This window comes from Plectropomus leopardus, chromosome 12 (genome assembly GCF_008729295.1).
Source record: "Plectropomus leopardus isolate mb chromosome 12, YSFRI_Pleo_2.0, whole genome shotgun sequence".
In the NCBI taxonomy this organism is placed as follows: Eukaryota; Metazoa; Chordata; class Actinopteri; order Perciformes; family Serranidae; genus Plectropomus; species Plectropomus leopardus.
The window spans coordinates 33,667,915-33,684,458 of NC_056474.1; the positions used below are offsets into that span (position 1 = coordinate 33,667,915).

A 16,544-nucleotide genomic window follows, 5' to 3' on the forward strand; every position below is an offset into this window, starting at 1 on the left:
GATAGTTTGTGTTGTTGTGCTGTCTAATTGAAGCAAAATGCTTTTATGCCTCATCCCAACAGGACTGAATGATCCTCATTTCACAGCTGAGAGCTAAATGAACAGCTGTAGACAGAAATTGAGGAGAAAGAAAGAGATGGAAAGAGTAGAGAGAGATGGATAATAATTATCCAAATTGAAAGACATCTGTCTCTATCTGATGTTCAGAGCAATAACAAAACAAAAGCACTGAGGTTTATTGTTTTTGCCAGTAAACAAGCAGAGTATTTAAATGTTCATGAATTTATTTATTTATCATGTGGCTTCTCCAGGTTATGGTCATATTCAGGATATGGTGTTTACATGAGAACAGAGAAATCATATTCATATTCCCAGTATACATGATAAATTCTTACTGATTCCTGGATTCTGTTCGCGCAGGCATGTTTCAAAAATAAATGTTGATTTTTTAACAGTTAATCTGACATTGTCACATCCTGGAGTTGTTAAACTTAAAATAGATTGTGGCTTAAAATGAATCGGCTTTTACTTTCAATATTTCAGAACTATTAAATGCCAACAGAGTGTTGCAGACCTGGCTCCTCCACCTGTTCACCAGCAACTAAACAAGAGCGTCAAGAAATTTTACACAGGACCTCCGCTTTGACCAGTGTCTGCTTGACACTTTCACTGCCACCGTGCAGAACAGAGCAGTGGATGAGGACTGCAGCTGTGACTGATGGGAGAGAGTTTCATGATGGAGTTAACTGATTTCAAGTAAAATTAGGAACACATGTTGTATCTATGTCAGCTTCTGCAATCATAAAAACCACAAAGGATTTGTATGAGCTAATGCAACTTACCTGACAATAATATGTCACTCTACTGTGGCTGGGAAGTCGATGTCCACACCACTGTCTCCTGTGGTGGCCAGCTGCTGGTGACCAAGGATGTTTATTTTTCTAAAATAGCCTGATCTAAAGAGCCAAACACACCAAACTGACATCAGAGAACTAGCGGCATCAAAAGTATCCTGCTGTGCATCTCAGCCAAAAAGTTGCACATGAACACACCAAACTGATAGCCAACCAGCACATATGTGGCCCAACAGACCTGGGCGTGTATACATGAAATGCTGAAGGACATTTTCAGGTAGTAACATTGTGGGTAACCAGATAATCAAAGAAGGCTGAGTGCAGGGGATGGGAGATGGATTGATCCCACAAACAACTGACTTTTGTGCAGGGTTCTGGAGTTCACTTCCCATGTGGATGTGAGGGTTTTTTTGTCTACACCTCACCAGCATTTGTGAACAGGAAGTGGGTGAAATACTGCACAGTGAAAACAGATGGAGATAAAACAGAAATCAAAAAGTAAAACTAAGCAGTGCCAATCCAGTATAAACCATAATTTCCTTACTGCGTCCCGTTATTCAAACTCAAATGTTTTCAGAAACATATTTTAGTGTGATGTTTAACTGTAACATGAGATCCAGCCAGCCGCCATTTTTTCACACGAACCATTCCACATTATGTCACCCACCAGCGAAAGCGTTTATAGGTCTGATCAGGTATATAACATTCTGGTTGTTGAAGCTTTTCTACCTCTTGAGCAAAAGCACCCTCTTGCTCCATTTCTCTCTAGTCATGCAGCACCAATTTCAAAAGTATGTGGATCTTTCTACTGCAGACAGCCTAGTTTTATGTGAGTGATGTCAGTGAAATCTTCTTTTCATACGCGCATTTAAAGGTTGGGATTTCAGAGGCTTGCCTTTGAAATGTTCTGTTATTATCCATGTTTTCTGTAAAAAAGAACATTAAGGAAAATCTCTTGGAGTATCTCTTGACTTTAGTTCAGGTTTTTAAAATCGTTTGACAATGTAATAACACTTGACTTCTTAATGAAAAGTTCAAATTCAAGGAAAAATATTTATGACACAATTAAAATGGTCTCATGACAGCCAATGTCATGACCATGCACTTCTGACAGTTTAATGTAATGTTACAACATAAAGCTGAATAGTTTCTTTCAGTCTGATAATTAGGCCTGCTATGTTCTGTTTGGGACAGAATGTGTAGTCACGCTTAATGTCAAGTCATAACAAAGACTTCAAACAATGTCAACTTTTGGATTTGCTCCCAGCACTAAAACTGTACAGCACTGTGATTCTTTGATTTATTGGTTTCTCTCACAAGACTTTTAATGCCTGGGCTGAAAGCTGTAAGTGTCCAGACCTGTAAGATGCTGATTAAAGATGCAAATTTTCAAACAAAACTGATCATCATTTCAAATCCTGAAACTGCATTTCACACAACAGACCTTGAGTGGCATTATTTCTGTTGATTTTGGGATTTACTGTGGTCGGGAGGCGGTACAATAGAGAGTCAGGGAGAGAGACAGTCAGTGTGTTGACACAGAAGAACAAAACTCTGTTTCTTAAGGAAAAGGTGTATATTCTTAAAAAATTAGAAACAAGCAATATAAATCTGAAAATATGAATCCATAACATTTCTCCCAGCATCATCATTCAGACCTGTCACATACATTTCTGATCAATAATGGTCAATAATCGACACACGTGCCATTATTGTTTTAACCACACAAAGGCATTCCTAAATTCTATAACTACCTGTCCTTAATCCCAACACGACAAATACCAACGCTTGGTCAGTGGTGCTCGGCATCAGGTACTGACGGACTGAGGGACTGTGCTATTGCATTATTTGCTGCTCCGAGCATCTACTGTTGTATAAAGACCAAGCAAATCTGAATAGCTCGCACAGACAGAGGATTTTCTCTGTTCATTTCCAATTTTAAACCAAAACTCAAGTGAGTTATTTTAACAACATGTAGTATGTCTCATGATGTTTTAAATGTGATCTGATGCTTGAGACGTTATGTGACATACATCATATGGTATGAAGAGCTTGTTTCTGCTTAATTGCTATTGGGTGTTACAAATGATAGTTATTTATCAGGCCAGAGCACTGCCTGGCGGGAGGACCCTCTTGGAATGCAAAGAATCATCATTTTTCTCCCCAATGAATCGCGTTTTTGGAGGCCTAAACATGCCCAAAACTTATGATCTTGGTATGCTTGTCCGGCCTGGCAAAAAATTTTGTATTTTGGTGGTTTCAGAAATGGACTTGGCAAAATGGCTCTACAGCGCCCCCCAATGTGTAGCCCCAATGACCAGTTTTCACCTACCATCATGCGCAGACGCACAAAAAAGCCTCTTGGACCCACCAAGTCGGCCATTTTTAAATTTGTGTTATTTTTCTAGAGATTTCGGGCCTCATACTTTAGCCATCTTGTCCTCGAGGATTAATCCGATCGATTTCAGAATTGATGTGTCCATTCTCAACCCCCTGGTGATGAAAAGTTATCACAGGTCCGCGCAAAACTTTTACGGTTTTCCTGTTATGTGGTGTACAATTTTGATGGCTCCCAGATCCTGCCCTGAACACATCTGTACGACAATATTCACTAGTCATAATTGCGCCACCTACTGGCAACAGGAAATAAGCCTTGAGGGACAATTATCATTGGATTTACATGATTTTTACATGGTTTGATCTACAAATGATATACACAAAGATGACATGGAATTTGTGTCCCCTGTGCTGCCAACTAGTGGCTGCTGAAAGTACTACTCCATGTGAAATATCTCACTCCAGGGTCTAAACTCTCTGCGTACATTATCCAACATTCACAGGCATGAACAACCGCTGGAGTCCCACCAGTGTGTCGACATACATGGGGGTGCAAGGGCCTCTCATCGCTGCTTGCAGCTTTAATTGATATTGGGCCTCATGCAAGAAACTATATACAACAAATGTTATCTCTTTTTTTTATTGTATCCATGATTTGTTCTTATTTTGTTAGTATCAGTGATTTCTGTGAATAACTAATGTTTTCTTATTTTTGTTCTTCTCTGAGATAAGAGAACATTTCAGGAGTGGTCAAGAGTATGCCGACCAAGATAGGAGAAAAAATACTTTTTTTCACAGGCCAAAGTGTTGTCCAGTGCACGCAATGCACCAAAATTCACAGTGTATGCAACATATTGGACTGCATGGGTGCTCGCTGTTACAGCTGAACAAACCTAAACAACACTGTCCTTACAAACAGAGCAATATTTAATCTGAATATTCTGTTCACTCAAAATCAGCAGGATGAGACACAATAAAAAAAACTATGAATGGTTTGCAGCTTTTTCTTATAACTACTTTGTCTTGTCCCTTCACCAAGGTTTCTAACATGGGGGAAACTTAGGATTAGGGCCGAATTTTCTACTCAGACTCACAAAGGACAAGCAGGCTGAATGACGTCTGTCTATCTGTACCTCCATCCTGTTTCAGTACTACAGACAACGCGGCATCAACACTCCACCTTTAATACAGCCACAGTCATGTGTAACCATTTCACCATCTGACAGCACAAACACCCATTGCTTGTGGGGCTTACAGTCTGATACGCCCAAAATATGTATACACCAAAAAAACATTGAACCGCAGAACAGAATACATCACATTAATTATTATTATTATCGCCACTCTCTAAATCAATAATTAGCACAAACACAGCACAGGATAACAATACAAATTGCCTCCTACCGTCATGCTTGTTTGTCTAAAACAGCTCATAAAACATCCACAGACCCATCGACCTAACCTCCCTTGCTTGTTTCTTTATTCCTTGGGTCTCGAGGAGTTCTATATCCTTGTGCAATCCATGACCTCACTAGGGTCTGACTTTGGCCTCCTTAGGGTCTGACAAGCCAGCTAGTTCAGGGAAATTCAACAAACTTGATTGTCTTTTTGCCATTTCACCACAGTTTCCTTCTTGCCAGTAAGGGCAGTCCATCTTAAGTCAAACTGCAGTTTCAAATCACATCAACTCACATGAGGAGTAAAAAATTCCCAAACTCTGCATGTTGCATGATCTGAAGTGCCCCCTCTCCCTCTCTCTCTCTTCTATCTTGTGTCTCTCTTAAAATCTGATTTAAAATGCTTCTAAAATAAGCAAACATTTGTTTTTTGTGTGATTTCAACAGGAACTAAAAAATAACAAGACAGATAATATAAAATATTAGACAAAACTTTATGAACTAACACAGGAGGCACTGATCCTGTTCTGGCAGGATCCAGAAATTAAGAAGAACAAAAGAATAGTATATTTACTGCAGCCAGTGGACAACAACACAAACCTTAAGGAAACATTTGTGTTAAGAGCTCAGTAGTTTAAGAAAAACAATCTGACCTCACAGAAAAAACTTGTTTCAACTTCCCTCCTTCTTAACTTTAGCCTTCTGAAACAGGACCCAAGAACAGATTTGAAAAAGACCACAAAAAACAATGAAGGACCACAAAGAGTTGCAAAGGAACTTCAAAGACACACAACAATGGGTAAAACAACCACAAATGGACACAAAATGACAAAAAAAAGACACTAAATTATCTCACAGAGACAAAATTACCCTAAAGAGACCCAAATAACCACAACAAACACATAACAACCACAAGGAGAAACAAAGTAATCTTAAAGGGACATAGAATCACAAAGAGATGCAGAACAATTACAAAGAGATGCAAAACCACAACAAAGTCTGTTTGTCTTGCCACTATGTAGGACAGGTGGTTGGGCTATTGCAGATCTGTGCACAGGACCACAAAGTCTCATTATCTGCCCATGGCTACAATGTTTAATTTACCAAATCCAGCAATAGCAAAAACAAACAGACATGAAACAAATGAAAAATCTGCCTGGAAACCAGACCAATCTGCAAACTCATGTTTTATTTACTCAGCATTTTGGAGTGGCCTTTTATTTTGACCAGCTCAACACACATATGCGTAGTAGCAACTGATGCTGTTTAACCATTATGATATGCCACACCTGTCAGGTGGAAGGATTATTGTGGCAAAGGTGCAGTTGACTCACTCAAACAGATTTTAACATGTTTGTGCACAAACTGAAGAGAATAAGCCTCATCTGACATCTGTTGAGAAGATCTAAGCGTATCTTATAAATCAATCAGCCCGCTCTCTCCCCATAACATCTGGAGGTTCTGCTGGAGATTAATTATTATCATTAAAAATTAATATTAATTTCTGTCTTCCTATCCAGTCTAGATTTGGATAGATGATATCAGCCACCATCAACAATATAACTTTATATTAACAGTTCAATCAAAACATACTTAGGGATAAGGTGTATTGATTTAATGTTAGTTTACTTTGAAGGAAGTCATTCTTCTTGTGATCCAAACTTTCTCTTAACCCTCACCAAGAACAAAGCAATGAAAAAAAAAAAAAGTATTTTCTTTGGACTATAATGACATAAATCAATGTTTATTCTTTTAGCAGACCCCATAATTTGTTTGTTTTTAAATATCAGCATCTACCAAATGGTTGAGAGGCAATTCATGGTCATGATAAAACACACAAAAAATACTAATAATCCAAATTACTAATCATGTACTGTTATAATCCTGTTAGTATACCAACATACATCAATTTATTACCATGGATTCTGTAGTATTACTACTAATATTATTTCCTGGCATATTTACCATTAGAGTACTTTTAAAATGTCTCAGAAATGTTGAAAAAATCATACTGATATAATTTCTTTTATCAAATATGGTATATGATGGGATTACATGAAATATATGGTATTAACAACAGTGAATATTCATCCTTTTTTCTTTAAAAAAAGCAAATTTATTATCTTAACATCACTGCTTTTACCATAAAAGGCCAGCTCAACTGTCTTGTAAAACATGGTTTTAGACAGTAAATAGACAGCATGTTAACATACATACCACATAGACAGTTAATAACATATTTTCACTATATATATACCGGATACATCAAAGGAATCAGATGATGAGCAAAAAGCATATAGTATTCATTTATTTTGGTATTGATTTTTCGTTTTGATTGATCAGAGGCAGTTATGCTGTGTCATCTGTAGCTCCTGCAGGAGGAGTTGGAAGGCACTACTGCAACAAGAGAGGGATGTCTGGAGTATGTTGCTTAGCCTGCTGCACCTGTGACCCTGCCACGGATCAGTGGATGGAGATGGATGGATGGATGGATGGAGGGATGGCTATTATTTAATAAATTAATATGTCTTAGTTTGATTGATTAGATTTCTATTCAAACAACAGTCACAAACACAGATTTACCAGTAGAAAATTGATAACTGAGCTACATAAACAGTAGGCTTATAAAATCTTATTCAAACTTCTAAATTTATTGCATACTTATTTTTTACTGTTTGCTTACTCTTGCTCCACTGATGTGAATGACTGATAACTCTCATGTTTTATGTTGTGTTTACATTTAATTAAAACCGTGAAAAAGCATACTCACTCCAAGTCCCACAATACCTTGCGTGGTAGAGGAGACATGGCGAGATGGGAGCGGTCGATTGCCGATCACGTGACCCATCCGGCTTCTCCGGGATGTGTGTGATTGTGTGTTCGATGTAGTAACGACTTTTTCCTCCTCCGGAGGCTACAAAAACGGAGCCGGGCAGCTTGTCGAGGAGGCCCGCAAACACGCAGTTGGCCCGTTCACTGGCTCCGGGACCTTCCTGCTGCCTCTATCAGCTTCCGTGTGACAACAATTGTGTGTCGTAACGGTGTCCTGTGTACAGAGCAAAGGTCTGTCCTCCAGCTGATAGAGAGGGGCAGCAGGCCGATAACCAGCGCGCAGCTCCGCAGGACTCCACTGAAGGTAAGGCAGCGCTCCGCTCCTATCTGTCACTTACTTGACATTTTTTGCCTAAAGTCGTTGTTTGTCTTTAGTTAATCGTTGGGTGATAACTGTTAGAGGAAGTGGCTTTGTGATGAAAGTTTCTGAAGTAGCTCAATCCCTGAGAACACACAGTGCATGTTTTGGAAGTGAATGACCCTGTGATTCCACGTGTTTTAGCGCTGTAACACTGTTCACTGAAACTTAAAACGTCACATTTAACAGAACATGTTATCGTTTTTTATCCCATGGTCTGTTCGGCCGAGATCACTACTGAAAGTCAGAGTTGGCTTTCTCTTCAAAGTGTAAGTGTAATGTAATGTCTCAGTAAGTGTTGATTTACTTGCAAGATGGGCCTTAAAACAGTGGTGGAATGTAAAGTAGGCTATATTTGCTTGGTACTGTACTTAAGTATTAATTCGAGTTACTTGTACTTTACTTTAGTGTTGTTTTAAGCTATCACCTCATAGCCAACTGCATTTAAGAGGGAATTATTACTCCTGTCCATCGTCAGCAGCACAGTACATCCATGGTGATAACTTCTCAATGTTCTTTTTCTTTGCACACGATGCTACCCAGCAAACGGCAGCTGCATTCGCCTCATTTGAGCAGAACTTTTCCCAACTTAAACAAAAAACAAAACACTACAGGAAACTCCATAAACTCGCTCGAAATACTCTCAAAATTTACTCAGTTATCACATTCTATTTTTTCAGCCACTTTCGCCACACACTCCAACAACCACTTCTTAGAACTAGGGCTGTGATAGTATGGGTTTTTTGTCACCGTGGTGATAGAACAACGTATTACCACAGTTTCGTGGTTTACCGCATCTGCACCAGCCGCTGCGGGAGTCTCTGTCTTTGTATATAGATACAAGATACAAGTGAAATAATCAGACACACAAGAAAGACATCCCTCATCAGCCTGGTGGACTGTTCCTGTCCCTTGCGCAGGGGAAGCTAATGGAGAAAACAGTGGAAAAGTTTTTTTGTTTTTTTTTTATTTACCATTATACATATGGAAGAAATTTAATGACGGTAACTAAACACAATGTACTATGGATCTAATATATTTCATATCACACACCATATGCATTTCTGAAACTTTCACCAGGGGAGAAAATGCGATGATGACTCTTGCGCATGCTCCTGTGGAGATTACTGCATATGTGCTTGCGGACCCCCGCTGTGTCTACAGCCAGGGGCCCCTCCTTACATATGCTAATTTGGTCAGAAAGGGGTATTTGATAGATGTAAACATTGTAGTGTTTGTAATCCAGCAGCAACACAACTCCCCTGTATATGTATATGAGCAAATGCAGTATAGCTAACGCTAGCCAGCAACCTTTTAAAACCCTCTAGAGCAGTAATTGTGACATTAGAACATTAAGAGCTAGTATCTCAAATGATTGTAATTACTACAAGCACTAGTTTGGGGCTGAGTTTTCCACTGCACTACAAGCAAGTAGTTAGGAGAGGAAAGAGTGATATGAGCTGCTACAAGGAGCAGCCCCCTCTGTTGGCCAAATCCAGCACAACCATAGATGTCAACGTGTAGGCTCTGCTAATCTGCCCCTGTCTTTCTGTAAAATAATATTCCACTTTATGGTCTGTTTTTTGACTGAAGGAGGCCATAGAAATTAAGTTAATGCGAAAGTGCCAAAAAATACAGTTCCTCTATTGTTCAACTGAGGCTGGCTCCAAAACAGTCTGTCCCCATAGACCAGAGGTGTCAAACTCAAATATACAGTGGGCCAAAATTCAAAACTTGGACAAAGTCGCGGGCCAACATTGATATTTATTGAAAAAATGAACCCGAACAAGTTCAAACAATATGGAATAAGCAAAGCTTGATATAACTTTGTATTGCACACATGCAAAATTGAATTTCAAAAAAAAAAAAACCACATCAATGGCATTCATTTCTTAAATAAAATTTAAATAAAAATCGTATGCCTCTTTTTTATTTGCAGCCTTCTTTAAATTTAAATTTAACAGTAATCTTTTTCCATAGGCTAATAATAAATTTAAAAATAAAATAACAATAATAAACCAATCGACTAATAATAATATCCTTCAATGAACGTGCAACCATTCAAGCCCATGCCTTGGACTAGCAAGAAAAACTGCATAAAGACAACTTTAACTGTAGCTCTGCTACACACTGATCTACTCTGTGTTCAAGCCAGATACCTGACATCTCTTCTTGGATGCTAGTTCATCAATATCTGGGCTCGGGCTCTGAGCTGAGGAAACCCTCAGGATGGCGCAAAGGTGTTCATCTGTCAGACGACTCCTGTGAGATGTTTTGGTCAGCTTCATGGAGGAGAACAGTTGCTCACATAGATAAGTGCCGCCGAATATGGAGAGCATCTGAGCAGCTTGGGTGCAGAGCTGAGGCATTTTGTCAGGGATGAAATGTGGAAACTGTGCGGCACCCACAGCATCATACTCTAACTTCAGCATGTCACTACACTGAAGTTCAATCAGCTCCATTTGGAGGTTGGTAGGTGCGTTTTCCACCTGCAAACAGATTACTGAGCAGTTTAAACCTACATTTCTGTACATCAAAGTCGGCAAATTGCCGGGTAAACTCGGCGCAGAGTACGCTGAGTTTTTCAGCAAACTATGCATATGGGAACACAGCGGTAGAGATCTGTGTTTTAATTGTTTGGCAGCAGGGAAAATGGCCCAGGTTTCCTTGCAGCATCTGATTTTCCCACAGGCACAATTTCGTTTTAAATGCCCTCACTGCAGCGTACATGTCTGTGATGATACGCTCCCACCCCTGAAGCTGCAGGTTCAGCACATCGAGATGGCTCATGATGTCACACATAAAGGCCAGCTCACACAGAAACTTTTGCTCCTGGAGCTCTGCTGTGTCTTTCCCTTTGCTTTTCAGAAACTGACATATTTCCTCGTGGAGCTCGAAACAGCTGTTCAGTACTTTTCCTCTGCTTAACCATCTCACCTCTGTGTGATAAGGCACGTCTGCGTATTCCGAACCACACTTGAACTGGCGGTGATTTAAACCTTTGGCTCTTATAAAGTTAACTACTCGTGTTACTTTGGTCATAACATGTTCCATCTGTAGGGCTTTGCCACACAGTGTAAAGTTAAGTTGCAGTCAGCTCACCCGCACAGTTCTCCTCCCGTGTCTTCTCCCGTACCCTGCCCACCACTTTACTTTTTTGACAGCACATCGCTGACGCACCATCTGTCATTAATCCCACGAGTTTATCCCAAGTCAGCTTAATTTAAGTTACACATTTGGAAACCTCTTCAAAGATTTCCTTACCGTGGTTGTGCGATGAATTGATTTTAATTCCAAAGTTCCTCCGTAACACACAGATTTCAGTCCACTGCACGGATGTAGACTGCCAGCTGGGCAGTATCAGATGTGTCGCTGCTCTCATACACAGCAAGAGAGAATGCAACAAAATATTTTCCCTTTTCCAGCAGCTGGTCATATAGATTGGTGGCAAGATCACATGTGCGATCAGCTACTGTGTTTCTGCTCAGGCTCACATTTGAAAATGCTTGCTTTTTCTCTGGGCACACAAGGTCACAAACTTTCGTCATGCACTTTTTTTTACAAACTCTCCCTCATTGAAGGGCCGGGCTGATTTTGCAATCTCTGATGCCACAATAAAACTCGCCTTTACAGCAGCCTCACTTTGTGATATTCCTTTTTTGAACATAGCCTGTTGTGAAACCAAACTTCTTTTCATCTCCTCTACTTTCTGGCACCTTTGAGTCATGTCCTTATACTTGTCGTGGTGTTTCGTTTCATTCGTGTCTTCTAATGTTGTACTCTTTGGTTATAGCCACGTTGACTCCACATACAAGACAAACAGGTCTGTCTTTTACATATGTAAACAGATATTCTGCCTCCCACCTATCCAGAAAGCTCCTGTTTTCTGCCTTTCTTTTTGCCATTTTTGGGATGGGTAGCACGGTGCCAGTAGCAGCATGAGGCCATGACTACTGTCAACAGAGGCGAGGGTGTTTATGGGTCCTGTATTGATTGACATGCCAAAACATGAGCAGAGCATTCTTGGATTTGTAGTATTAGCGGTACCTGCGCTGTATAATACCGGCGGGCCAGCTCTAGTAGTCATTTGGTATTGCCTCGCGGGCCAAATATAATTACACTGCGGGCCATATTTGGCCTGCAGGCCAGAGTTTGACACCTATGCCATGGCAGCCCATGTTAAAATGACCAACTACACAGCACAAATAAACAGCTTTACAGTCTGGTACAAAAAACAGAAAAAAATGTTTTGGTCTATGGCTACTGTAACGTTTTTCACTTTATGTATACATATATATATATATATATATATATATATATATCATACAAACAATTAATTTTGTGGATTCACTCTAAAATCCAACGTTTTGGGTCTGTGAATGCATCACAACAGGCGGAGCTTCTTTTTCACCATAGCATTTTGTCACTCACAGGGTGCATAACTGATCTGTAGATCTCTTCACAACTGAACAGATCTCATCATAGATGAAAGGAGCTGTTTGTAGATGTTTGTAGTGAAATCAAAGTTTTATACCATGCAGAGTGAATGTTTCCTATTCAATGTGCCTTACCTGTTCTGCAGCATCTCTGCTGTATATACAGTGTTTCCTCTAGGATTTTTTTCAGCAGCGGGGGCAGGCTCTCCGGGGAGCCGTGGCGGCGTAAACAAATGACGCTTTTTAAAGGCTGAATGTAAAAATAAAAAATAATAACAAAAATTCAACAATAAAATAATGAAAACAATAAATAATAATTTCTTGATGGGGCTGTAATCAGTGGCAAAGTTTGCACCCAGGCTCAGAACAATGGATTTTTCTTGGTTTTTTGTAGAGCAGCTCTAAGGCTCTGTTGTACGGAAATTCCCCAAGAGGTGGCCCATTGATGCTCAGCAGCATACATGCTGCAAGGTGATCCCCCTGCAGCCTGTTTCTCAAGTCAGTCTTCACCTACAAATAGAAACAATAATTTTTATTTATTTTTTTCAACCCATTTAGGGTCCCAGCCTGATAGCCTGTGTTTCCCTTTATGTTTTTCTCCTCTACTCTCATCTCTCTCTCCTGCACCATCACTTTGCTCTCCTGCTCCTTCACTCGGCACTCCCCTCCTGTACTCTGCTCTCCTTCACTTTGTTCCACTGCTCCTCCCTGTCTGTTACTTGTCTTATACGATTACATAAAACATTAACGTTAGATAATTTACACTCGTCACATTTGATTACAAGTGTGAACATATTTTTTTACCTAACCATCATAATTTGAGTCAGTAAAAAGGCTAATGATACCTGACTAGCGCCATCCTCATCAGGTGTCTTTCTTTCTTTGAAAAATATTTGAACAAGCTCATCTGAAAATGCAGTCAGCAGTTACATCATGGCGTGTATATCGCTTAATGCTATCAATTAGTTTACTCACGTTAGCGACACTGAGTTGAGTTGCACCGGGCCCAATTAACTTAAGCTATCAATATTTTGCGAATGTTTATTTAACTAATAAAATCTATTATAAGTTTTCTTAAACTAATAAGTCTACCTTTTCTCCGTTAAGTTGCACGCTGTTTTCAAGCCGACACTCCTCTGACTCTCCGACCTGATGCCTGGATGCGAGTAGCTAATTAACGTCTGCACCAGTTAGTTGTGTTGGGGGGTGGGAGGGGGCGGTGGTATCTACCCCAAAGAGTAGATACGGAGCAAGATAGTTATCTGCCTCAGCACTCGCGACACCCAACGCAGTGCAGTGGTGCTTCTAATTTGGAGCATTTCTAATTAAACATATTACTTGTGTTGATACTGCTGTCCCATTATGTTTCTCGCTAATCATGTGTTGTGCATCTTTTCCTCACTTCCTAGATCCATCATGAATTTCTTCTTGGAAACAATCCAAGTCCTCCTGCTGTCCATGTGGTATGGTTTAGAATCCTTCATCCACCTCTTTGTGCCCATGAAGAGGAAGAACATAGCTGGTGAGGTGGTGCTAGTGGTGCTTCTAATTTGGAGCATTTCTAATTAAACATATTACTTGTGTTGATACTGCTGTCCCATTATGTTTCTCGCTAATCATGTGTTGTGCATCTTTTCCTCACTTCCTAGATCCATCATGAATTTCTTCTTGGAAACAATCCAAGTCCTCCTGCTGTCCATGTGGTATGGTTTAGAATCCTTCATCCACCTCTTTGTGCCCATGAAGAGGAAGAACATAGCTGGTGAGGTGGTGCTGATCACAGGGGCAGGAAGTGGGATTGGTCGCCTCATGGCTCAGGAGTTTGCAGCGCTTGGAACTGTGCTGGTGTTGTGGGATATTAACCAGGAGGGGATGAAGGAAACAGCTAGACTGGCTAAACAGAGCGGAGCCAGCAGAGTCCACTACTACCTGTGTGACTGCAGCGACAAGAACGAAGTTTACAGAGTGGCTGACCAGGTATGATCCTTGAAAAACGGGGTGCTTGCTAGGGATGTAACGATTCACTCCACTAATGAATTGATACGATTCACACTACTTGGTTCACAATACAATTTTCTCACGATTTCTTTTAAATACAAAATGAGAAAACAGAAAAATCAGGACTGAGAAATATTCCATTAATTATTTCAAACAAAAATACAAAATACTGCATTTCTCTTCCTTTCTATATCAAATTAAAGAATCCCTTTTTATTTCTTTACTCACGCTAAGTCTGATGGGTCAAGAAATACAAGAAATCAGACGGGTAGTAAACCAAAAAGTTGTATTATTTATGTACCCAAACAACAGTGTTTTTTTAGGCAGATAGTGATATATAAAATTATCTATACTGTAATTCTTAAGAAAGGGGGAAAAAAGTCAATTGTGAACCTGTTCTGTTCTGTAAAGAGAACCGGGCCTTATTGGCGAACCTGCCAATTCTGGTGTTTTCCGGCAAATGCCAATTGAGCTGCAGGTAGCTGGGCTGCCACCCTCATGAAGTCTGTTTCTGACAGTTTGGTCTGAAGCATGCTCATGAGTAGCCTGCTGGAAATTGATTCGTAGGGCTGTGGCATTTCTCCTCCTGCTCCTCCTCACACAAAGCAGCAGATAGTTGTCCAGCTGCTGGGTTGATTCCTTTCTACAGCTCTGTCCAGCTCTCCTCATGCATGGGGACTGGTCTCCTGGCATCTCCTCCATGCTCTTGAGACTGTGCTGGCAGACAAAGCAAAACCTCTTGTGACGGCATGTATAGATGTGCAATCCTGGAGGAGCTGGACTACCAGTGTAACTTAAATAGGCTGCAAGTACTGCCTCATATTACCAGTAGTGACAAGGACACTAACAAAATGAAAATGGTTTGTGACCATCACCTGCAAAACCCTGCCATATCTGGGGGATGTCTTGCTGTTACCTCTCCTGTCCATCTGCTGTTGCTTACCTTTGCACAAAAGCAGATGAAACTGATTTACAATTGCTTACACTTCCACACTGGACAGTTCTATATCCTCGAAGAAGAATTGACTTGATGTCATACTGTGATGTGTTATGTGTTTTCCTTAATTGTTTTATATAGCAGAAGGTAGAATGTAGAAGGTAGATGTATTAGTCATGTTTTAAACAAAGTTTAAAACATAAAATTACATTTGTCCCTTATCCTGCTACATCTTTGGAGTTGAAAGATGAGTTGATTAAAATTAGCAACTACTATGCAGATTCCATCCAGTTCCTTGGTGGTGTTGCTGCTGGTTGCATTATTCAACTCCTGCAGTGCTTTTTTGGAATTTGCATCAGTCTTGAGTCCTTTCGGCTGCCAACAAGGTCCATCCCCAGTGCAATAGCTTGATCTGGGATGTGAGGGTTTAACCATGTCTCTGTGAAGATGTACGCAGAGCAGTCCATGATCTCTCGTTCCTGAGTGAGCCTTAATCACATCTCATTCACTTTATTCTCTTGTTATTGGACATTAGCCAGAAGACGGCTTGGTAGAGGAACAGCTCTCAGTCCAAGTCAGGTCAGCCCCGCCCTAATACCGGCTCTCCTCCCTCTCTTCATCCTGCACTTTTGGTTTCGTTTTTCCCCTCTGTTTTGAATGGCGGCTTGGCGTATGGCATTGATGGAGATCCTCTCATGGTCTGCTGCATTCAGTACAAACTTTTTCCTATGTTGATAGCTGCTCCTCTATCGTAGAAAAGTCGTGCTTCAGCAGAAGGGGCCATGGAGTCGAAAAAAATGTGTCAAAAAAATATCAAAGATTTGAGAAGCTACTGGCTGCTGCATCTACATGCGTTGCCATACTGTAGTTAATGGTGAACTGAGCGGCATGAGAAGTCCACAGGAAGTCCACAGTCTCAGAGAACCCAGGATAGAGTTAAGAGTGACTGTAAAGAACAAGACAATATTCAGTGTGACCACAAAACAAAATACGCTAGATTGTTAAGTTGTTGTTTAACCACTTCTGCACTCTATTTCTCACACATAAAGAAGCAGATACAAGAATCATACTTGCTGGAAGAAAAGGATTTAATCATCCTTAAATTATGGTCCCAGCCACTGGCCATGTGTCAGAGCTGGATTTTGAAGAGGTGTGGGTGGATTTTGGGACTAGCAACAACTTTAGATACATACCTGCACATGAGGTCACAAAGTCTCTGGCAGTCCAAGGCCCTTTACATGTTCCATGCCTTGACGGCTATGACACTGTATCTGCAGTTGCAGCCAGGGGCAAGAAGACAACATGGGATACCTTGGGATAACATGGGATACCTTGGGATAACATGTGTTAGCCAGCCAGGTGACAGACACTGCAAATGCAGATAAGCCTCCGTAA

At 40.4% G+C, this 16,544-nt stretch overlaps 1 protein-coding gene and 1 pseudogene across 3 annotated transcripts in view; one reads left to right on the forward strand and one right to left on the reverse strand.

Annotated features, from left to right (window-relative positions):
• Positions 1 to 7,451: 7,451 nt before the first annotated feature.
• Positions 7,452 to 16,544, forward strand: part of LOC121951102 (epidermal retinol dehydrogenase 2-like) — a 51,098-nt gene continuing 42,005 nt past the window's right edge. For 2 of the 3 annotated variants that reach the window (XM_042497324.1, XM_042497322.1), the window contains exon 1: positions 13,868 to 14,191. In XM_042497324.1, the coding sequence (XP_042353258.1) occupies positions 13,871 to 14,191 (321 nt within the window). In that variant the 5' untranslated portion in view covers positions 13,868 to 13,870. Of the gene's footprint in view, positions 7,725 to 13,623; positions 13,742 to 13,867; positions 14,192 to 16,544 lie in introns of those variants that run through there. The other variant, XM_042497323.1, reaches the window with a different exon arrangement.
• LOC121951859 lies at positions 9,914 to 11,683 on the reverse strand (annotated as a pseudogene).